At 39.3% G+C, this 24,499-nt stretch overlaps 1 protein-coding gene and 1 pseudogene across 2 annotated transcripts; one reads left to right on the top strand and one right to left on the bottom strand.

Annotated features, from left to right (window-relative positions):
• Positions 1–338: 338 nt before the first annotated feature.
• On the bottom strand, positions 339–1,581 carry LOC146453892 (uncharacterized). Its single transcript, XM_085096038.1, has one exon. It carries the CDS (start codon positions 1,482–1,484, stop codon positions 339–341), a length of 1,146 nt encoding a protein of 381 aa, XP_084952164.1. The 5' UTR covers positions 1,485–1,581.
• Positions 1,582–13,957: 12,376 nt separating this feature from the next.
• On the top strand, positions 13,958–24,329 carry LOC146453891 (uncharacterized; annotated as a pseudogene). The gene is made up of 3 exons (XR_014859378.1): positions 13,958–14,030; positions 21,512–22,091; positions 22,863–24,329. The product of XR_014859378.1 is annotated as an uncharacterized LOC146453891 (transcript).
• The last annotated feature ends 170 nt before the right edge of the window (positions 24,330–24,499 follow it).

Raw genomic sequence — 24,499 nt, 5'->3', positions numbered from 1 at the left:
AAAGGAGATACAACACAATCGACACTAAAAGGGTTGAATTTGAATGGGCCAATTATGGCATGATATTGAAGTTCTTGTTGAACGTAATTGCGAAGCAGCTGCAGATTGCGATGCGCGGACGGGTGATTATAAATTGTTGAGCGCGGAAGCTGACTCGAAGTGTAATTGATGGGTCAACCAAATTGCAAAAACTGTGTCACAATAGCATCGGAAGAATTGCTCAGATAATAGTTCCAACGTTCAATGTGAAAGGGTGTTGTTAATGCTTGAGTCCGTTGTTGAAAATTGTAACGTAAAGTTTATCTCACTAAGTCAGCAAGACCAACTTGCGAGATATGTCAGTCTCGACTGGAATCCACAGAGCTAATTGTCGTGACTGTGGGGATGGGAAATTTACGTTTTGCACAATGCAGCATAGGATGTTCCACCAAGTCGCATACACGACATCGGTGGTTGGCGGCATATGTTGTAGCCGTAGCGGAACAACTACATTTCGCAGTATAGTTCCAGTCCCGGCAATGGCTTTCCTTCTGTGCGCGGTCAGAGCGGTTCAAGGATCGCTGAAATGGTGTTTGTAGACCCGCTTGACTCTGCTGTCGCAGAGTGCCCGACGGGCGTGACTGCGAAGCGGTGCGCAGATCCTGGTGAGTGAAGAATGTTTGCAATTTTTCACGAATAGCGTCAGAGTTCGACCAGGAGAGCCTATTCTGTTCTATTGCGGTAGCGATCGCTAAATGAAAGTTACGCACACTCGACCAAGTGTAAGTAGATGCACGCTCCATTAGAAGTTGAAGATGTGTCCTCAAGGCTGGTTTACTTCGATCAGATTGTTGCTTTTGGAATTCTAAAAACCCATTAACGAAATCCGGGAGCTCTAAGGAATCATAAAATATCGTACCTTTTGAGGAGAAGACGCAGTTATTGGGTAGGGTAGATCCGGGTTTCATCTTTTCCCGCAGTTGCTCCAGCATGGGGATCACTCGGAACGGAGCGGTGGAAGTGGCTGGGGTAGATGTTAGTGCGGCGTGCAGGGAAAGTGGCTGTTCGACAACCTTAGGTGTCTGTGGGGACTCTGGAGTCGCACCTTTTAATTTAGCCATCTCCAGTTGGGCCTTCGCTATTTCTAGCTCAAGCTTTAGGTTGTCGTTCTTGAGTTTCTCGATTTCCAATTGAGTTTCTGGGTAGGAGGCGGGTGGAGGATCGTTCTTGGAGTTTCGTGCCTCTGATTTACCCGCTGATCTGGTGGAAGTTTTCTTGGATTTTGCTTTCTTAGGACGTGCGCCAGTTGAGTCAGGGAGTTCAGTGCCCATGGAGGCCATGAGTTCCGTCAAATTGTCAACATCATAGATGTAGTCATCTTTATTTGGCCATGACGACGAATTGACAAAAAGGCTGAGAGAATTAGTTGTGAGCGGACGAAAGATATTGCTCTTGCTTTCACAAAGGATAACACAGGAATGAATGATCTTTGACACGCACGACATCTAAAGGTCTTATCTGAATACACGCATTACAGAGATATCCATTACGGAAACTAATGTAGTAATTAACCCTTTTAACATATCTACAATAAAAACACTCCACTCTTTCCTTCCGGCAGCCATTTCTCGCTTGAAGACCATTTTTTGTAAATCACCTCTGCCTTCCCTTCTTTGTTTCGTACAATCTTGAATTGGTGCTGGAAGACGTGACCACTCATGTCGTTACATACTTCACCCATCCAATCTTTCACATTCACGGCGGTAGACAAAGATTTCATAGAGACCCTTGGGGTGTACCTGCTTTCCATCACGTTTGAAAGGTCCACCTTTATGTGTGCATCTTGTTTGGCGAGTCGTCTGGCAAAACACGAGAACATCTGATCGATGTCTTTGTGGGTGTGCCTGACTAGGAGGAAACACAATTTGATCTGAAAAACAAACAAAATAACATAGTTTGTTTTGCGCCAAATATAAGTTTAAAATAGATCTGATGTATTTACTAATTCAGATCGCAACAGAGAACATCTTTTAGTTTGGAAAAGATGTATTGGCAAGTTTGAATGCCATCATCAAAAAAAGTTACATTATACACTAACTGCAATTATATAAATATTTCTGTGTGATTGGTTTAATTTATATATGACTCTGGTATATTTTTACGCAGTTACTGTTTTCTTGACCGCTTGTAAATAACTTGACATTTGAAAGTTTAAAAATTAATCTACACGACTGATACATACAAAATGACATAGGGAGGAAGAAGTAGTGAAAAGGCGTTTTTGAGCCGCGGACGGCAACCGGAAATTGAACTTCTCCCTTTTTGGAGCATTTTCACGTTATCGGGTTTGTAACGTGAAGCCATCAACAAGAACGTTTCCTGTCCGTTGTAAGGAGCAAAACCTTCTGTAAGGCTGTAATTCTTAACTAACTAACTTACTTAATATGTGTATGTGTACGTGTGCGCGGTCAAAGTTAATTTACCGTAAGTCCATATTGTAATTCTAATATAAGATTAGTTAAGTGAGGAAGCCTGACTTGTTATAAGCCTCGTGGTTTCTTTCAGGTTTCCTCGCCATTTATTTTCTTTCTTCAATTTTTTTCTTCATTTTTTCTTCCCATCTGTAAATGTTGTGTATATGGCGAAATAAATATTGTATTGTATTGTATAAACCACGTCATAAACAAAAACATTTGACTTCCGGTTGCCGTCTGTGGCTCACGAATTTCGGTGCTTAAGGTCCCTTATAAATAAAAGTTACTAACCTCTTGTTCTCGGTCCGTATTGTAGGTGTAATGTATCCTTAGTAAGAGGTATATACAGTCAATTCCCAATAACCCGAACCTCCAAGGAAAATTAAAAGGTTCGAGTTATCTGGAGCTCGAGTTATGGAGGGTAAAATTTTATAGAAAATGATCTAAAGGTAGAGGAAAATTGGTTCGAGTTAGTGAAGGCTCGAGTTGACTGTATACACAATTTTTGGAGTGGCCAAAAATTAGTTCAGCAGCGTTATAACCAGAGATTTTGCACTGTAGTCTTGAATTTTTTTTTGTTGTTGTTGTAGAGGCTACTTATTCATTTTGATGTTTACAGCAACTGTGTACGTGACGCAACGGCTTGTCATGCGCTCCGGTCACGCGCTGGACTCCAGGGGTTTTTGAACTGAAGTTGACCAGACAGTATCAGGTCATAAATAGGGTATCAAATTTTTTGTCAGGTCACAAATAGGGTAGGGAAAATCGCAGATTTTGATCATAAACAGGGTAAGTGTTTTGGGAAGCGGGCCGCACACCCCTATCCATTTTTTGGGCAGTACTCTTCCACCCCCCCCCCCCCCCCCCCCGGGCAAAAACGTTAGCAACTAAAAAGCATAAAGCGTGAACGTTAAAACCCAGTGGCTTTATGGGTATAAGTATACTTAATTTATTTGCTTCATGTTCTATTCTCGTGCAACTGGTAATAACCGAAATTAGTTGCATGTGATGGATGATGGAAACTGTCCAAGCTTTCCTTAAAGTGTGCAAGTTGGCCAACAAGGGCCAAGTTTTAAACACTACCCACAAATCTGTTAGGTCTCATCGTTCATCGTTTATGCTTCTTAGGTGTCAACATTTTTGCAAACGAGTGTAATTTATTCACTTACCGTTTGTTTTTATATCCGCCAACGTTTTCAGCAAGACATTAATGGTTAGATTGGAGTCATGAGCCCACTTGCAAAGGTCTATGTATGTGTATGCCAAAGTGTGGTAATTTGTGAGAACACCAGTGACACGCGTTTTCAAACGCCAGGCGTTCCCGTCAACCTAATCCCCTAAATCGTTATTTCAAATTAAAGCCATAAAGGAGTATAGATAAAAACTGTTTTAAACGCTCAAATACAGAGCACAAAGAAGCACTCACAACTGGTTGTCGGTTAGTGTGCAATATCAGAGCTGCGTTTTTAGATTAATAACAGCAAGGGTCTTATAATCATATCAGAAGAGAATAAGTAAGGCATTGGATAGTTTCAGTTGAAAACAGATTATCATTCCCCCGTTTGTCAATAAGCGTCTTCCACGTAGCATTCATTAATGTAAAATTAAGAATTTGAAACATCAATCAGATCGTTTGTGGTTTGATAACATTAATGAAGTGAATATGGGAATATTGTTTCAGAATATTACTATTATTATTATTATTATTATTATTATTATTATTATTATTATTATTATAGGTGCTGTACTTTTACCTTAGTGTGTAGATTGAAATGCGGCAAGTTGTGTTTTGCCTGGTCCATCCCATCGATGGTGACCGAGAGATACTTTGTGGGATTTTCCTCCGTTTGTAATATTTTTCACGTTCCGTCCTGAAAAGTACAGTTATTCAATCTATATGTATTTCGAGACATAGATATGGTTATTGACTTTTCATTTCCTATTGAACGGGCATTAAATTCATACTTATTCATTAGCTTACACAATCACAACTCCGCCTTTGGCAAAAAAAAATTAAACATTGCCTTTTACCATTTGTCAGTGAGGTAAAGACCAATGAAACCACAGTTACAAGGTGTATTTACAAGACCCTGTTCCAACACCGTTTTTTAAATCGAATTTGGAAATAAACCGACCCAAATTATTAATCCCAGCTGAATTGATTTAGATAACGAACTTACTTTGGCCAAAATAAATACACCGAATCCTAATATGACTAATGAAAATTGTGGATTTGGATCAAATTCTTCGTTTGATTCCACAGCCGTTATTCTCATCTGAGTCCAGAGGGAAAAAGGGCTGAGCCGATCTGAATAAGATCGGCCGTTCATAATTGAATTAGACGCCTTACTTCACCTGAACGTCAGTAATTCCAATCATTAAATTCGATTCGGCTCATGTAAAGTACGGCGTCTGAACCTGGCCTTAGTAGGTCATAAGATGGGGCTCAGGAATAAGTCCTACGCTGATAAGGTTTCAAAAGCTTGCAACTGTAACACTACCCAGTTACTTTCAAAAACAGATGAAATTTGTTGTGAAACAAATAAGAAGAGAAAAGGGTGATGACAAACAACATATTGTCCACATTCCTTATTTAGTTGTAACATACATTTGCTGTGTCAAATGGACTTTCCGCGTGAGTTGCAATTCCCTCCTTGATGCTTCGCTGATTCCTGGGGCTCTTAGCTGTTCCCTCAAATGAACACAAAGGGTACATTTGGTGAAACGACTTTGCTAAAAAGGAAAAACAATGACGAGTTCCAGATTGCTTTAGCTTTATAAGGAATTTTCTTGAACCATGTGTATTAAATTCTCCTGGCATATTGGGCTGGTTGTACTTGCTGCCTGTCGATATTGTTTGACTGTTTCCCAGGATGGAATTGGAAGTATGCTTGGAACCACCTCATAACCTTTTCTGAGACACTTGCTTGCTATCATGCAACTCCACTTTGTTAAAAGAGGGTTGTATCTCATACCTTTAGGGTGGGGCTTTTGCTTATTTTTGGTAAGCTTCCCTTGCTTTGAAAATTTCCTCCTCCTGTTTCTTTAATGATGTCAAAGTGTCAGTAAGGAGGGCGTAAAATACAGAATTTTCAGTAAGCCACTGATTTTCAATAGCAATATCCATTAGTTTAGCAAGGTCGGATTATTTAGGGCTAAAATTTTTTGGTGCATTTACATTTTTTTGTTTTTCTTTCAGATGTAAACTGTAATATTGTTTTCCTTTTCTTTGGCTTTGGGCAACCATTTTGTGCAGATTTCTTGCCCTGGCTATGAGTTCAGCATGTGAGAGGGTACTGAGTTTAGAGTGTGAATCATAGGCTGTTTTGGACTCAAATGTTTCAGATGAAGGTTTTGTTTGCCAACGCAAGCAAGAGCGTAAGATGTCCTGACATTTGCTGCACCTTGTTTTTGAATTGACAGGTAGTTTATAGAAGCAACTTATGCTCCTGATGCATTTAACAATTTCTCCATCTACAATTGCTCTCTTTGGGTCAACAAAGTATAATAGACTTTTGCTCTTGCTTTCAGCCATATCAACCAGGGATGGATCATATATACCTGGACAAACCGGTAAGTCATCAATCATTTTGAGCATAGCACCCAGGGCAGATTTGAATATGTTTGCCTGAAAAATGTTGTGTGGGAGTTCACCATAGTCAACTTTGGTACCCAAGAATTGTACTGTGAATGGACTGAAATCCTTTGATGAAATTTTTTTCAGTTCTGAAGGAAGGAAAAAGGTTAACTCCTTCCACTTAGTTATTTCAACACCTTTTCGGGTATTTGAAAGGGGAAAAGTAACCTTTGTGGTATTATTTCTTTTTGTATGCTCAGTAAATGACACTGTCCATGGGGAAATATCTGATATAACAGTTTGAAAAACTGTTTACACTGGCAAAGGTAACGAAAGTGCCTCATATATATTGCCTGCACCTGTTGGTTCTTTAAGAGCAGTTTGTAGAATCTCATTTAACACTTCTGTGGAAATACCTGCTTGAAAAAGGAAAGCATCAGGCACAGCAAAGTCTCTACCCAAGACCTTTTTATCAGCTGAGATATTACTTTGCTTCTTAGTTGAATTCGTGATTGATTCTTCAGACAAATCTTGCTTGTTATCTTGATTGATATCTGTTTGCATAATCATAGAAGTTGAACAACTTTGTTTTTCTCGGAACATTTTTTTAGTTTCGTTGTACTCATTCTCTATTTTAATTGATTTTAAAAAGAAACGCTGACATGACATGCATATGCAGTCTGGAAAAGTTCCATCACAGGGATCTATGTATGAGTACAAGTCATTGTACTCAGTTTTATTGCCATTTCTTTCATCCAAAAAGTTGCATGCCATTGAAAACAGGTGTTTGAAAACACTTATGTTGTTTCTTGCAGGGAACATCACTGCTAAGGCACACCTTATTGTTGCTTTGTGAACATGTCACAATGCATGGCATGGTCTTCATAATATTCAGCTGGGCATCGCTGCGTGATTTGGTGGAGCTTTTCCCCTTTGGAGGCTTATGCCCTCTAGCTGATAAACTGCTGTAATGTTTATCACATACCCAAAGATCGTTAAAACTGTCAGATATAATATCATCAGGGGTACACTTCAGTTCATACTGCCCAACCATGCTGTCAAATTTCCTTGATCCTGCCTCATTTTCATATCCCTTCAAAGAACATTGAGCACCTCCAGTCAATCTTCCATGCATGAAAACTGTTCGGCTTATTTCATCTAAAGGTAAACAATCTAATAAAGGCTTTCCACAGCATGATAACCAATACAAATTACTTGTTATCCTGAATTTTGTATTTACTTGAGATCTTTGGTCTTTGATACTGGCATATGGTGCAAAAGTGAATATATGAGACTTACCTGTTATGTCAACTACTTGAATGGTTGTTACAAACCTTTTAGACCTTATTAACATGCCAAAAAAACCGGGGTGGTGTAATTCAAGCAGTTTTGCACAAGGATAACTAAGCAGTACACCACATGAAAGATATAAAATAGGGAAAAGAAGTGGCATTTCTAAACAGGATCTGGAAATGGCATCAAAAGTCTCCCCAAATATACTAATAGTAACAGCATATGAACCCACAAGAAATGAAAATGGCAGTGCTGAAATTATCAAGACAATAGCAGCAGTCACCAAGTAAGCAGTAGTCTATTCTCACCTGTCTCACTCACGCCTATTGTTGAGTATGCACACCAACAGTCTCGATCTGTTGACTAATATAATATAAAACTGAGGTGGGTAGGGTGGGAAAAAGCCACAGAAAGGAGACCTGAGAAGGATAGGCGTAAAAGGAAACGATGAGAACGGTCGACATGTTGAATATAAACTGCTTAGCAGCTTTGAGAGAAATGGCATCACTCCTTTGTCTACTCTGCCTTTTATACGCACGAGGTAGGACCGCTGAGAATAGTAGTCTATTCTCACCTGTCTCCCTCATGCCTATTGTTAAGTATGGGCACCAACAGTCTCGTGTTGAAGATAACCCTAAAATACCACGGCGGAAACCACAAAACCGCACAAACGGATGCCCATCCTCAACAAAAACAGAAATTAGGAACGAGGAAATGCAGAAACGAAGTCTTTTAAGTGAGTAAGATCCGCATATATAGTTGTGGAGGCGGAGGCCGCCAAATTGTTTGAAGACAATAAGTCAGAAGGAGATCCTTCACGAAGAACTTCAGCGAACTTCAAGTAGTGAAGGGCAGTACCCATGTTGGACCAACCCACGTCGGACATCACATCAGCGAGCTGTGATCCAGACAAAGCGAGGGTAGTGGCGGAGCCCAAGGGGAAACTGTGCAGAATCTCGCCTTCATCAATTTTCGCGTCCTTTAAATAATATTTCAAGCGGGCTTCTGCAGAAGAACTTGTAAGGGGCTTATTGACAATATGACCCTGGTGATTAGTGGGGCGAAATGAGTAACCGTTGGAGAGAGTTATGCGCAGTTCTGAGGCGACAGCCACATATGTTTCAATTGCCTTGACCGGGCAAAGCTGGGGATTTGAATGGCAACGAATTCCAAAAACGTTACAGGCGCCGTCTCGTAAAGTTTTACCCCAAACATGATTAAATAAAGAGCCATCGTCTTTAGGGAAACGCACAATTTCTGCAGTTTTCACACATCCCAGATCAGAACCTCTATCCGCGCTGATGAATAGAGTTTTAAAGAATGCTTGATCTCGAGCCAGAATAAAGAGAGCGGAAGGGCTGACTGCCAGATCCGCCATTTTTCTATCCCATAACCTTGCCAGAAGTAAGAGCTTTGGTAGAAAAACCGGGACTGCTTGCTTGGGGACGATGTGAGCACGCAATTGTTCCTCAGATACAGCCTTAAGATAACTTTAGACTGGAGAAGAAGCAGCAGGATTACCAAAACTTGGCATACTATTCCATTCGCCAGAACGGCCGGCCTCGTTAAATATTGCACAAAGTTTTCCAATATAGGAATCCACGGTTTTAAATGCGAGTCGGTAGGGGCAACCACGATCAGAAGCATCTTGTTTTGGGGCATTTACACATTCAGCTACGTGGACAACCCTTTTCCCGTGACGATCTTTCCAAATCAGAAAATGCGAAACATCTTTGTGGGTGGCAGAATAGATAGACTTTGTATTAGGTAAAGAGACTAAAAAGGTTTCAAACTCGACGCGCAAAGAGGATTTTTGCTTTGAATACGAAGACGTGTTGGCCGTTTGTGTAAGCTGTTGTAAACGAGAATCAATGGCTGCGAGATCCACTTTCATTTTCGAGGCAGGCTGACGTGGGACTGACTTTCTATTGTAGCCACACATTTGGCAAAAGCAAAACAAATGGTCGTTGGCAAAAGCACATGAAGGGCAAGCCACAGCGGGGATAAAAAACCACTGTACTTGTAGAAGATCCTAATAGGGAAGACAGATGAAAGACTAAATGAGAATAAATACCAAATATAGTTGAAAATAACTAAATAAAATCAAGGAGAAACGAAAAGTACAAGACTCAATGACTTTATTGAAATTACATCTTAATGACAGAAACACATCAGTGCAACAGCAAAATGGATTTGCCTGCTTGATAATCCTTAAACAGTATGAAATACTGTGAGTCTTATTACTTGAAATCCAGAAAACCCAAAGGTCCCAGGGGATCGTCCTGTCACCCAAGATACCATCCTTGGAAGTGGTGAGAAGAACGCCACTAGCCCCCCTTAAAGGCTAGCAAGGAGCTGGAAGAGCATGCAGACAGAAGCAAAGGCCACCAAAAAACGACATGGGATCATGTCTGGGACAACAAGGATGTATGGCAACTTAAGGCTATTAAGATACTAAAAGACCTTGGGAATAAGGCAAATGGGCGGGAAAACGTAAGGATTCAAAAAAACCTCAGGACGATACAAGTTAGGGGATTGTGCAAACACATTAACCCCCAAAGCATTAACTAAGGGACTTTCAGAAAAAAATGGTAGAGGTTTGCCAGACAGGTCAGTTTGGACATTTGAAGTTTGTGCCATAAGATCAACGAAGACCTTTTGGGACCACCATACAGACTTTGGACCAAATCCCACGTTTCTGGACTAAGTCTAGAGTCCTGGAAGCTTAACCGACGGGAGGGAGAATCCGCAGGGTTCTCAGGGCCAGGAACATAGTAGACATGTAGATTAACGTTAAGATGCATGGTGGTTGGAAACAGGCACTTAAGAGCGGTCACCAAAGAGTGGGAACGGGAACCACGCCTGTTCCAAGAGTGAAGTAAAACCTGACTGTGAACAAATGCATCCACCCATGAGTTTCTTACCGTATTCCCAAAGGAATGTAAGGCATTGTTGAGGGCAAGAGTTTCCTTGGTAGCAATGTCGGCCCCAATAACAGAAGGATTCCAGTAGTCTGAAGTGCGAACAGTAATGCCACCCGGACTCAATACGCCTCCCCAAGCAAAAGAGGAAGAATCCGAGAACAAACGAAAATGGCAGTGTTTTTCAGAACGCCTAGGAAGGAAACCGTTCCAGTTTCCAAAAAAGAGCCAATGCTCCAACTCCTGTCTCAAGGGCCCGGATAGTTTGACCGGTCGAGATGAGCGCACAGCACGAGAATGGGCCAAGTTAATTTCGTTGGTATAAAGCCTTGCACCTGGCACGGCCACCTTTTTGGGGTGGAACCCCAACTCGCTTAACAACAATAGTACATGAAAATAATCATATACCATGCAACATGCTAAATCAATTAGAATAAGAATCGAATAACAGAAAACAAAGCACTTACATATCTGACACACAGTAAAAATACTTGAATGAAAGTGCAAAAACACGACTTGCACTAAACTGGGTTGTGCTTCTTCCGCGCAAGGAAAAATCTGAACTGAACTTTGGTAAAGCAGCATGAAATAAAATAGAGGTGTGTGCGATACCATAAGCCTGAGCAAGAAATTGTGGATGAAAGAAAGCGAATAAAAGAATGAAATACTGAACTAAAAAAGGGAAACTAACAAAAAGATAGGCAATCTTAATAATAATAACGTTTACTTCATAAGATAAACACTCATATCTTACATGTATGTTACAAAAATCGTGAGTGTAAAAAGCAAGCTACAGTACATGAAATAACAATATTTGTAATGAAATTGAGGAAACTCGTATTTAAAAATTAGGCGGTTTACAAAAGGACTCATAAATTGCCTCGTGTTTCCTTTAGGTTTCACAGTTCATTGTAGCTGCATACTCCATTGTTCTGTTCGTTGTTTTCCCCGTCTTTCATCTGTTTGTGGTCCCCTGCATGTGGTAAAATGTGGTAAAAAAATTTGAAATGCATTTTTTATGTAATGTTTAAAACACAAGCAGCAGTGTGTTATTGGGATTTAAAACCACTCTGCTGCGCCTCGTGGTTTTAGACCTGATAAAACATGTGCTGCAAGTTTTTAGAATGGCTTCAAAACCATTCGTAAAAAAGGGTGTGTTGAGAGTTTTTAACATTGATGCTTTTGTGAACGTTGGAAATTAGCACACTGAAAAACATTAAACACCGCCACTAATAAGGAGGAGGTTCTATTGGGTTTTCAAACCACTGCACGTGATGTTTTATCGACCATTTGATAGGTCAATGGGCTTATGAATTATTAATGAGTGTTTGAATGATACTTAAAGGGGGCTTCATCATGTTATTTTTTTGTTATTTAATTAAGGGCAAAGCAAGCAAAGCCATACTTTATTACTATTCTTACCTTGTAATGTGGTGTGGAAAAAGCAAATATATTTTCAAACTAAAACATACTGTGACATCGAGATCCGATATAGTCTTTGCTAGTTAAGCATAACACACGTTTAATTTAGTTGGTTCATTTAATTGATTGGAAACTGCTTTCATATTTGTAATCAGGTGGAAGACTTGCAGGCAGCTGTGGCATGTTTCTTGATGTTGGGTAATGTTACCACAGGGAGCATCAGGCTATCACAGTGGGTGGCACATTCACTATGGGTTTTAAATTGGCTTGAAATTCTGATAGCAGGTAACCTTTCAAACTCTTTGCTTTGCTTATCAATTCTCGAGTTTTATCTGTTTTGTTTTTGCTCCATAGTGTTTCACCCAGGCGTTAACAGCTGATCCAGTTTTATGAAATTTGCAGCACCAAATGTTGTAATGGCCTGCTTTTTCTGCCATTTTTCTAAAATTTCCTGCAGAAATGCCCTTAAAAAATGCGCTAAAAATAATGGCTCTGATTTCCAATATTGTTCACATTCTCGTTTGTATCGCTCGTATAGGACAGATTTTTTTGTTTTAACCACAGGACTGGTTGGCACCCACCACCTAATAATTCACTGACCCATGATTTTTTTTACCTTCACAGGAAGTAGTTTTGTATGATGAGTATTCAACACTGTCTGGATGGTGAATTAATTCTAGTACAAGGGCTTTAGTTTCCAATGGAAGTTTCTGACAAGGCCCGCGATTCACCTTAGGCACAGACGCTCCTGGACCATACACCTTACTGTGAAGTCTAGCCTTTGTTATTTCATATATTCTGGGCTGTTTGTATAGTTTAAAAATCTCCTTAAGTTCTTTATTTGCGTACTGTTGTGCAATAATGCTTAAAACTTCCACACGTTTGGGGTTTTCAGGCACTCCACTCTGGAATAACTGAGTGCCAATCCTTGAACAATGTTAGCATTTCCATTTTGGGCTCTGTTTTTTTCCTTCATGAAATGTTGAATTATTTTTAAAGAAAACTATATACAATAAAACACCTAAAAAGGTTAAAAATTTAATAAAAAAGACGTTTCAGTCGTTGACCTTCATCAGTTGTAGTGCAAGTGATCAATAAATTACAATTTCCTGAAATAAGCTCACAGTATAAAAGATGACATAACATTACAAAGATGATTACATAACAGGGCGTGATAACACATGGTAGCAAAAAATTAACAAGTGATGAACAATTGGTAATTACTAAGCGGAAAACTATAACAATGCGGTACCTAACTACGAAAAAACAATAAAATTAATGAGCAAATACAATACAAATAAGATAAGAAAAAAGAAAAAGTTTTGTAATTCGTCGAGTCAGCTGGAAATGTCAAGAAACCAGCGTAAAAAATAGCGAGAAGGCGAAAGTTATAACAAAATCCCCAAACAAAGCCCCTGAAACCATGCCGCGGCAAGGCACAACAGGCGCCCCGAACAGGGCCCTTAAACAGCAACATTGTAATAAAATCCCAGATGGGGCCCTTAAGATTACCTTGCGCTAACAAAGCTAACAAGATCTGGGGCTGAGGCCTTTGAACAACTAAATTTGAAAGACTGCCAAACTTGCTAGTTATTTTCACGCTAATTGTAGTTTATTCTTTTTTTCGAGTGAAATTCTTGACGTTTGTTCAACCCAAAAAGTGCCAGAGAGAACAACTGTGTACTCCAATATGCCTCTTTCTCAGCCAACGTCTTGATCAACATTTCCATATCATAGACTTGGAAAGAAAATTTTAGGGTGCTTTCATGACATATAGGCTGTTTGTAGTGTTTGACATCCCACACCCTGTTAAGTGGTGGGCTTCCAAACTTTAACAGCAGATGCTGGAAGTAGGCTTTCTTTACGTGGATCTCGTGTAATTGTTGCCATCCAGCTTTAAGATTTAAAAGTTAAATAAGTACACAATACAATTTAAAAATCTAATCCAACAAAATGCAGAGAATGTGTTTTGTTGTGTGAAACGTGTGTTGTTGGCTCTTGCATTGAATGATGCACCAATCTATCTATCTCTTCGAGTTCTAGCGCTAGCTGTGAGTTAGAGCCTAAACTCATTAATCGTCCTTTGCATTGTAGCTTTTTTCAGTGCTGCCACCACCTCGCCCCTTGCACGAGCTCGCATTGCGTGTAAGAAACTGATGAAATTCTTGAAGCAGGGGATCCAGACCGAGCCGACCCCAGTTCGTGTAGAAGGTCGTTTTTGCGATCGATCCCTTGGTTTATGGCCCTTTTTACAAGCTCTTTTTGATTTCACGTCATTTCTTTGACCAACTATGGCGTTCTGGCATGGTGACATGAATGGTGTTATCCATCAGTGCAACCCACACGAGTTGATATTTGCTGAAGGTTGAGCGTAATTCACCGACAGCTTTTCAAAGAGCTTTGATGGAATCTGAAGATCCCTGGAGCGTAGAAATTGCGATGGCAGTCCTTTCCCATATTCTCTCGAGCTTTATTGTGACGCATTGCAGTCTGTCGATAAGTTTCTCTCTTGGTTTGGACACTCGTTTCTGGCACGTGGATTCCATATTTTCAAGTTCAATGCTATCTTGAAATTTCCGTAGATTCCGGGTTTCTCTTTGAAACCCCAAGGTTGATTGCTCGAGTGACAAACTGTTGAGCAGAAAGTCCTTCAAGATTGCTGGCAGAATCGTGAGTTTCGTCATTGCTTGGCAGCTTGAGCTCCATAGATCGCACAAGAGGGGTTTGATTGCTTTCGTCCACCGGAGAGAAATCTCTCCTTTATTTTTTCTGATCCTTAGGCCTTGATCCATAGTTCTCCCCAATGAATGAATGAGACGCAAGCCCTTCTTCAGTCAGTTAACCAATTTTAATACAGTAAAAACCTAGTGGTAAAACGACAAAGCGTTTACGCGTTGGACTAAGCGAAAAAACAAGATCACATGGCCAAAGCTATGCCATGATTCCTAGCTGTCACTAGCGATGGAACAGAATGCCAAACGATGTAAGCGAGTAACACAACGCATGACACAAAGCCTAAATAAGTAACACAATGTGTGACAGAACATAGGAACACAAGTTATGTTGTTCATTTTTTTCTTTAATAATAAATGATTAAGAACTCGTTGAAATTTTTGAGAATACTGAATAAGGGGAATAAGTCGAGTGGTATATGGCGGGGTGGGATATATATTCCCCTGCTCGTCATAATCCCCTCGTCTGTTGTTATCAGCGATTGTTTTCAGCCCCGCCCTCCCCTTTTACGACCAAAGCCGCAACCAGCTTTCCAGACAGTAATTGACAGGGGCTATTTAACATGTTCAACGGAAAAGAACAAAGGAAACCGAGCCAACCGAAAAATAAGTAAGATTACCGAACAGTTCAAGTAGTTTTGTCGGGTTATAGATTTGCAGCACGTACCATAACTCATCTGTTTTGCAGGAAAGAGTTTGGCGTGTTTTCCCTTTCCCCACCAGACGTTGACATCTTCCAAATAACGATAATTGCTTTCGTTTACATAATCTGATGACACCACAGAATAGTTATTCTCCTCTTCGAAATATACTAGAACATAAGTAGTGAGGAATATCAGGGTACTTGCGCAAAAACCAAAAAATGAATCAGAAAATTGCGCTAATAATTTTTTCCAAGGTTAAATAATGGAACTATATATTATTCATTTGCTTGATTTGAATAAGGAAATGGGCGAATTTCAATCATATAATCCACTACTAATAAGTGAAAAGTGAAACCAAAATATTTTATAACAAAATTGTCAAAAAAATTGCGTTTAAAAAAATTTCCATCAAATAAATCCATTATAATTCACCAAGCGAAGCAGGAGTTTAGCTTCTTGGCAGTGCAGCGCGAGGCGCTTACACGCGATCCGCACGAGCAGGGGAGGAGAAGCGTTAAAAACTCCACAACTCCTTGGTGGAAGAGAAGCGAAGCGGAGCAACGAGGGGAGTCGTTTATGTAATTGATAATTTGATGAAAATAATTTTATTGCATATGTTTTTCGATTCAATTTATTTCATAAAATAATTGCGCAAATAATTTTCCATAAAAATGCGCCAATAATTTTTTTAGTGCAAAAATAATTTCCCACATATTCATTGCTGATTTTCCCTTAAAAATTTACAAAGTAAAAAAAAAAAAATCCAAGGTCAAATAATATTTTCCATGAATTTTCACCAAATAATGTAACCAAAAAGTGAAATCAGATAATTGTTCTTCTAAGAGGGGTTAAAATCTTAAATTTTGCTTATGGCTTCAGTGTTTGGTTTCATTGCATGACTTTCTCGGAAATGGTGTAAAGCAGTGGGACATTCCCGCTTTAGTCTATTGTGTCAAGGTTATGAGACAATCGTATGATTTTTTCGGCCAATTAGAAAGTGGCTTCTGCATAATTCAGTTGTCTGGTTGAAAGTTAATATGCTAATTTAAGTAGTTTCCGACGCGTCGGAAAGAGTGTTTTACCACTAAGAAAGCGATAGAATATTGGAGAAAATTGAAGACAAGCAATGGAGTGAATGAATTTCTTACGTCTAAGAAAAAAAGTAAGAACGAAGAGACAAGCTATTGACAACAAAGAATAAAGTTTCCGACGCGTCGGAAACTGCAACGGGTTATTTTAAAGTTTTTGCTGTTTAAATATTTAACAGTTTCACAGTTTGCATATCAAAGGATTTTATCTCATTAAATAAATAAAGGCTTCTTTTTTTTCTTACGCTATTAAACAATGTTGTAGAAATATATAATAGTATAGAATAAATCGTAATTTAGAAATCCATGATGAATTTAAGAATATGGGAGAGTTTAATTGTCCGTTTTGTGACGAACAAATGTGACCTGGAAAGCAAAAACAGGCACTAACGGTTTTCCGTTTAACAAGCAAAAATTACATTGCAAACAATGTTAAACGGATAGTAAACTGTTACCACAAGCATTTAAACAGATTCCAGTTCCGTTTAAACGGATAGATAAAAGCGTTAAACGGTTGGGCAAAGTCCAAAAACGGAATGACGTAAACATTCAACGGTTGCAGAATTTTTTAAAACGGAAAGCTGAGAATGTTAAGCGGTTGAAGAAAGTCGTTAAACGATCGTAAACGGAGAGCTCAAAACGTTGAACGTTTCAATAATAATCATTAAACGGTTTCAAAAGTTCACAAGGAAACGAACGTAAACAAAATTAATAATTTTGATTGACTGTTGTCAAATACTGAAAATACATTTCACTGTAGTACGTAAATACTGGAACCTGTTAAATGGAAATTTAAAGTATCTCATTTAGGTCTGTCATTTCATGGTGGACAAGCTAGCAGCGCAGTATAAAAAGTTATAAACAATCACACATGATGTGACGCCTTGAATTTGCATAATATTGAAAACATGCGACTTCGCGGACGAGAGGTCACGCCGTCATTCAGTCACCGATATCAACAATTTCTAAATGGCGTGCAAAACACTCTGATTCTGAATGGTGAGAAAATTTCCACATTACGCCGAACATTGGTTGTATTTGAACCGAACTCACATGCGACAAATGAAAGAACGTCATCGTTTGAACTATGAACAGGACTACGGCTAAGTGGAAAGCGCTGAATAAAGCCGAAAGCTTGTCAAATCTAACCTGAGTCAGGTTTGAATTGAATAAAAGCTTTCTTCCAACTTTTATTTGACTTTTCCTTAGTACTAGTTGAATCATCCATCTTGTGTTCGACTTTTGTCCGACATTTAAACAGGCTCTGTTGATAAAAATCTTGCCCGCTAGCCTGCGTAGCAAGAGTTTCCAGCGAGCGAAAACATAGTTACTAAAACAAGGAATGACCTGAAATGATCTAAAATGACCTAAAATGATCTTAGATAAATCTGAAATATTCTTAAATGATCTAAATGAAGTGAAACCAAGATAAAATTACAGAATTACAGAACTGAGTGCTTACCAAAGTGAAGGCTGATACCAGGAAGCTGCTGTGAACTGCCGGAAAGACCGAAGAAGACTCGAAAAGTGCCCATGGTTGGACGTAAGCCGACTTGATGACAAAATTGGGTAAACAAACCGCACTAGAGCGAACTTTTTTTTTTGGTCGGTCCGAAAGACCGAAAAATATCAGCACTGACCAATTTTTTTCGGGTTCATTTTCCGGTCGCACATTAAAAGCCAAGGCTAAATTCTTGTGTAAACACTGTTAAAACGCTTTTGTAAACATTGTAAAGGCATATCTGTGCATCAATCTCCTTAAATAAACACGCAGTTAACAAGCCAAGGGTAGCGCATGAGTAAAAGATAACTCTGCGTAAGTTCCATATAAAATAGCTGTATCAATCAAAACCGCGTTGCTGGGCGAAACATAGAACTTCGCACCAATCAAAACCACGTTGCTGGGGAAAAACTAGACACTTTGCATCAATCAAAGGTGCTGTTGTGATACAGTAATTATCGGGAATTTCCCTCAGGAAGTCTCCGATAGAGACAAAACGTGTCGGTAATAAACGAAAAGTATACAACTACAAGAAGTCTTCCCTTGTGCTGCTCACTAGTCTTTGTTATAAAATTAAAAAAAATAAAATCATTTTAGATCATTTTAGGTCATTTTAGATCATTTTAGATCATTTTAGGTCATTCCTTGTTTTAGTAACTACGCGAACGAAAACCTATTTCTCGCGTACCCTGGTTCCAGAGGCCCTTTATCCAAATAAATTGGAGAATATATTTCTAATAAATGGAAACTCAGCAGTTTGAGGCAACTATTTTGATGAGCATGGTGTTTCCATACTTCCACAGGCTAGTTCGCGGTTGAAATCTATTTCTGGCACGATGAAATGTACAACGGGCGTGCAGCGCTGTCGTGTTCGATGAATTTATTTCCCACGAAAAATTATTTTACCGCGGCCACAAAACGTGTAATTTCTTCAATGCAATCTTTCACAAAAAAAATTTCTGGAAGAAAGGGAAAAGATTCTGCAGAGATATTTCCATCCAGTGAATATTGATGAACATTGCAGTTGAAATTTGAGCCGAAACTTTCCCAATGTATGCAAATCTGCGTCAGTGAAGCCAGTCTGTCAAATTGTCGGCATAAATGGTAAATACGCTGTGTTTTCAGCTACAGTATGGCTACTTGTTTGCTCTGACGACGAGCTTGGTTATTTAAACGATTGGGTGAGAGTTGTGAGTGTGTAATTTACTTGAAACGTAAAAACTAACCGTTTAACAAATGTTTTGTCCAAAGCGTTAAACGGATGCTCTCTTTTTTAAGCGGTTAAGACAAGCATTAAAACGTTTTACCAAAATCGTGAAACGCATGCGAGATTTTAGTAAACAGATAAGAAAAGCGTTTAAACGCTCATGCGATCCCTTTAAACGGACGTTAAACGGATATAAATGGATTTTCCGTTAAACAGTGAAGCGTTAGTGTCCGTTTTTCGCTTTCAAGGTCACAAATACAGAAATATCAACTGAACAAGTGCGAACGATGTTGTGATAAATTATGTCCATATAATACTCGATAGAGGTTATTCAGTTTGTAAAAATTGTGGACAGGTTATTGGCTATAACGTCGTAAATGAATATGTTGATTTCCGAGAGAATCTTTTTTTTTTTTATCGTATGCGTAGGAAGAGTGTTTACAATCGAAAGTATCATCTTCAGAATATAATCAATGGACTTAAGGACAAAGAAAGGCGCTGATTTTAGGGGAGAATGGTCTTAGAAGTGACCATAAAGAAGCTTGTGAAACATCTTCAATGTGTAGACGGTAAAAAAGGTACAAAAGAAACAATATCAGACAATGAGGAATCGAACTCAACCGTGGTTGATAAAAGGAAGTTGCCGAAATTATGGTTCAACACGTGACGATTCATCAACAGACGATGAAGGAACTCCAGTGCAAATGGCAAGACGGCAACAGCAAAATGTCCGGATCCTTGAGCGTCGTTTGTACGAGAAACCCATGAAAAACACTGTGAAAGTGACTCTGACAATGATCATTGATTTCTTGATAATCAGCTGAAAACAAACGAGTTTCCAGTTCAGATTACACAAGGTAAACCAACCTGTATTTACTTATTTAAGCTTACATATTATGGTTTTGAGTTTAATCAAAGGTAAATGGGGGAAGTGTATGAGTATCAAGTCTAGTATCGCCGAAATTGCTAAATGATAAGCCTCATGTTTAGAGGGAGCCACTTGATATTTGTATTGTCATTTCTAAAGCACTCAATTTCTTGAGATGCTCTTGTCGCGACTATTTCCAGTAACATTTTCACAATTCAGTTTATGCTCGCCGGCCTTTTTATAAACGTTCACTTGCCAAGAAACAGAGGTGCGGTTTCACTAGACCTCTTCCCTAAAGCTCCCCTTTGGAAAATAGCTTGCATTGGGTTCAGTCTGGGTTTTAATCATTTCATGCTTGCGGTTACACACTGAAAAATTGCCCAAGGGGAGGGGTAAATCTTTACCCTATTTGCCCAGAAACACTGATAAATGAAAGAAACAGAAACCCATAAATGACACAAATCATGAAATGTTTTTTGGTAATTCTGCCGCTTTTGTTACATCCTCCACCTCAAATAGGTTTAAACTTTATTTCAATAAGAGAATGTCGAGGCCAACAACAAATACACTTTTTCCAGAGCTTGCAGTTTTTCATTTATATTTAAGAGCACGCCTACTCGTTGTTCACTTTCATGGACGAATTTGGGTATTTTTGCGACCGTCAATTGGATTAAGCGACCCCTGAACGATAGGGTTCTAGTCCACTGGGGGAAAGAGCGATCCATGTTTTGATTGTTGTCGAGCTTGAACTACAGTGGCGGGTACTGGATTGATGGTGCGATGATTACAGTATGTAATCAACACATAATTTTTAGTGTTTGATACATTTCACTTAATCATGATTGGTTGAGCCACTTTGGGTTCTTATTAACCCATAGAAGCTACCTCAGGAACTGTCATGGGAAATTCTCTTGTTCTCTTTGACGTATCCATGTAAACTTCCCGAAGGCAATTTCACTCTGGGAAAATTGGTTACACAGTAAAAGTTGCTTCCCCGTGGGCAACAGCCATTTACCCAAGGATAAAATGGCTAGTGTAACTGCACCTTATGTTTCAAACATTGTTTGCATTGTGTTTGGTTGGCCCAGGAGTTGAAATATATGCCATAAACGGGCCTCACTCTCATTTTATTCCGCATCCAAGGCCACTTCAAGTAGATTTTTAGCCGTTGCATTGAGCTCCTTGAATAGTTTTAAGAAATGTTTAATTTTTTGTTAGGAGCCTTCAGAATGGTTGGCTTTTTTAAAAGCACGCAAATGCATTTTATGATTAGAGATATGTTTGTTGCATTTGAGGTAGGAGGAATGCATTCCTAATACAGATTGGAGTCAAGATTGCAATGATAGAGCAGTGTTTTGTGAATACATGGATTGTAGGACACATATCTGGCATCACCCGCAAATTTTGTAGAGGCCAATGAGATTGTGACCAACTTGGCAAATGAGAGAAGCTTAGGATTGAGATTAGGTGTCAAAGTGGATATTATATCTTTGATTACACCTAATTATTATTAAGGGTGTATTAAATAATCTTTATTATAACCACCTCAATAACAAAATTCTTCTCTCTGATTGGTTTCCCTGCATGTTTATTTTTACATAATTGATGCATGAATGACACAGATGTCTAGTTACAGGTATGACACCTGCCTCGTTTACAGGCCAGTTAAGTGCGAGACACCCATGCCATTTATAGGTCAATTAAGTGTGTCTGGTTGGTCCACGTACCTTTAGAATATAAGGAAATTTGGTTTGAGAAGAAAATTTACAGTGACCACACTTTAACAGGAACATATATTTTTACAGATACTGAACTCCAAATTGCTGCAGACGAAAATTTGCCACTGTCATCTGAGTCATTTGATCAGAGTGCAGAAGAAAATTTGGATCACACTAACAACGACTTAGGGATTTCAAGTGATCATAATGGAACCATTTCAAGTGAGCAGTTTATCAGTGCAAGTGAGCAGACCAGTTCAAGCGAAGAAAGCTCTTACAGTGACATTCGGGATAGTTCATCAAGTGAAAGTGTCTCTGACAGTGAGCACACTTTCTGTGCAGGAACAGCGGTCAAAAGAAGAACTTTTGATGCAGCCTTTTTAGGAGTGACAAAGAAACACAGTTTTTCTAAATCTGCCAGGAATGATCTCATTACATTTCTAAACACAGTTCTTCCTGATCCAAACCTTTTATCATCTAACTACGCGTTTAAAAGGAAGATACTTGAAGCAATGGATGTACACTTCACAAAGTATGAGTTGTGTGTCAAGTGCAGCGCAGGACTGACTGGAGGGAAGTGCCTAAATGAAGCTTGTGTTGTATGACCATCAGATAGAGATCTGTTACTTCATCCCAATAAAAGATCAACTTCAAAGAATTCTGACAGGTACGTTGTATTCAAATGATGCATTGTAAAACAATATGTTTTGCAAATTTTACATCAGTAGAGTAACATATGGACAAATAAAATTTAAGTAAAGAGTTTCAAAGCAGTCCAAGTCATTAATTTTAATGCTGTGTGGGTCAAATAGTACAAACTGTTTGACTTGACTGTTGTTAGTGTCAATTGTGTCATATGTGATATCAAACCACAGCACAGATAGTCGGTTCCTCCTTCACAAAAAAAAAGTTCCTCAGTGAAATTTTGCCTTTTTTCTGTACTTTATTTCATTGCTTTTGTTTTTATTCATATTTATTTCTAAAAGTAGCTTCTTCTTTAAATAGCTGCAAGAGCACTGAGGGTTTTTTACTCTGAAGGTCAAAAACATGATCAAACTGTAGTGGGGGAAACTGAATTTTTACTTCAAGAAATAACGAACAACTGGAAGAATTTCAACTGTTTTCTTGTGCTATGCACTGCCACACTTAAACACAACCACAATGCAGTGCTCTGCGCATGCACCAAACACCAAGAGCTGCTGACAGCCCAATGAATGCCAGCTTTTCTTCGTTGTTTACTTAGTTACATTGCATTTAACTGTATATATTGCCAACGTATTATTTTCAATCATATCTTTAAACAAAAAATCACCCCAACATATTCACACCATGAAATGTCTTAATGTCTGCACATTTTGCATGCCTGTGATTATTGAAAATATTTTTTCAAACCACATGTGGAAATTATTTTTCACTCTTTTATCTGTTTCTGCTGCAGAACACTGGGACAAGATTATCTCATACAAAAGGCACCATGTGCATGGCTTTGGAGTCTACTCGGACATTTGTTGTGGAGAAGTGTACCAGAGGAAACCTGGGAAAAACAACCCTCAGCAGCTTCTCTCCCTTGTTTACCACATCAATGGTGCTCCTGCTGTAAAGTCTAAGTGTGTAAATCTGTTGCCCATTAAGTGCTTTGTAGTGGAGTTCCCGCCACAACTCAGGTATTGTTTCTCGAACATCTTAGTTTGTGGTATTTTGTGTGGTCCAAAAAAGCCCGACCTGAAGATTTTTCAAGACACATTTGTCACTAAAATCCAAGAAATACAAGGTGGCGCATCTGGTGCTGAGCTTCCTGTAGAAACTGTTGATGTCCATGTTCATCTTGCCAATCTAGTAGCAAAGGCACCCTCCTTGTGTTTCTGCCAGTTCAATGGACAGAGTGGCTGTTCGGTCTGCCTACATCCCGCAGAGTGAATTAATAAGGGAAAGGGAAACATTCGTGTCTACCCACGTAATGATGAAGATCCTCCTCTCCGCACCCACGAACAATCATTGTTGCATGCCAGTACAGCTGAAAGAATAGGGAAGCCAGTGTTTGGAGTTAAAGGTGTCTCACCCCTTTTACGTGTAATTGAAGTACCAGACAAAGTACTGCTGGACTATATACATTTTGTCCTTGCTGGTGAGTTTTTAAGAAGAATCAACATCTGGATAAATCCTCAGAGTGACAATGGATTTTTATCCGATTTTAAAGAAGAGGTTGATGAGGCAATGCTGGCAGTTAGGTTCCCTCATGACTTCAACCGTAAGCTGAGGCCACTGAATGAACTAAAACGATGGAAGGATCGTGAACTTCAAAACTTGTTACTGCACACAAGTCTTCCCATTGTGAAACCACATTTTCCTCCACAGCACTTTTATCACTTCGCCTTTTTGTCACTGCGATCCGTTTGCTAACGGCTGATACCATTACCGATAGAGACATTGACTTAGCTAAGCTGCTTAGTAGAAGCTACCAGCACTTGATGCTGAGCCTGTATGGTGAAACATAAGAGACCGACACTTGCCATGCACTAATACATCTCCCAGATCAAGTTTGCAAGCATGGCCCTCTTATTCTCCATTCTAGTTTTGTGTTCAAAGCAATGATAAGCCACTTGAAACGACAATTTCATGGAAGCCGTGGAATAATTGCCCAAATCGTAAGGAACTTGGTCTTTGCTCAAAACTCTGGCTCACGGATTAAACGTGAAACTATGGAACTAGAAGAAGTGAAGTCCTTCATGGAAGATAACATAACTACTAAGAAGGACAAGAATCGTCACCATGTCGAGGGTCATTGTTACTTCATGCTGCCTTTTACTAGCAACCCAGAACTGCCTGTAACAGTGATCCAGCAGCTGGGTTTACAGGGCCAGGGAGTCCATCTGGCCAACAGGGTGGTGATTGATAGTTAGATGTACCACAGCACGTTGTCATGTTTAAAACAGAGAAACGACACAATTGTACACTTTCAGAAGGCAGGAGGTCATTTGTAAAATCTGAGAGGACAAACTCCTCAGGGACAAGGTTCAAGAGCCTACCCAGTCATAGACTGCATTCATGAATGCATTGGGTGCAAAGGCACGCTCC

Source organism: Pavona decussata, unplaced genomic scaffold (assembly GCF_977016875.1).
Source record: "Pavona decussata unplaced genomic scaffold, jaPavDecu1.1 SCAFFOLD_321, whole genome shotgun sequence".
NCBI lineage: Eukaryota > Metazoa > Cnidaria > Anthozoa > Scleractinia > Agariciidae > Pavona > Pavona decussata.
The sequence above is the reverse complement of the archived record's forward strand: the minus strand, read 5'-3'. Positions and strand labels throughout refer to the sequence as shown.

Coding starts and splice junctions, on each gene's coding strand:
- LOC146453892 (XM_085096038.1), bottom strand. CDS start 1,484: ATGTCGTGCGTGTCAAAGATCATTCATTCCTGTGTTATCCTTTGTGAA.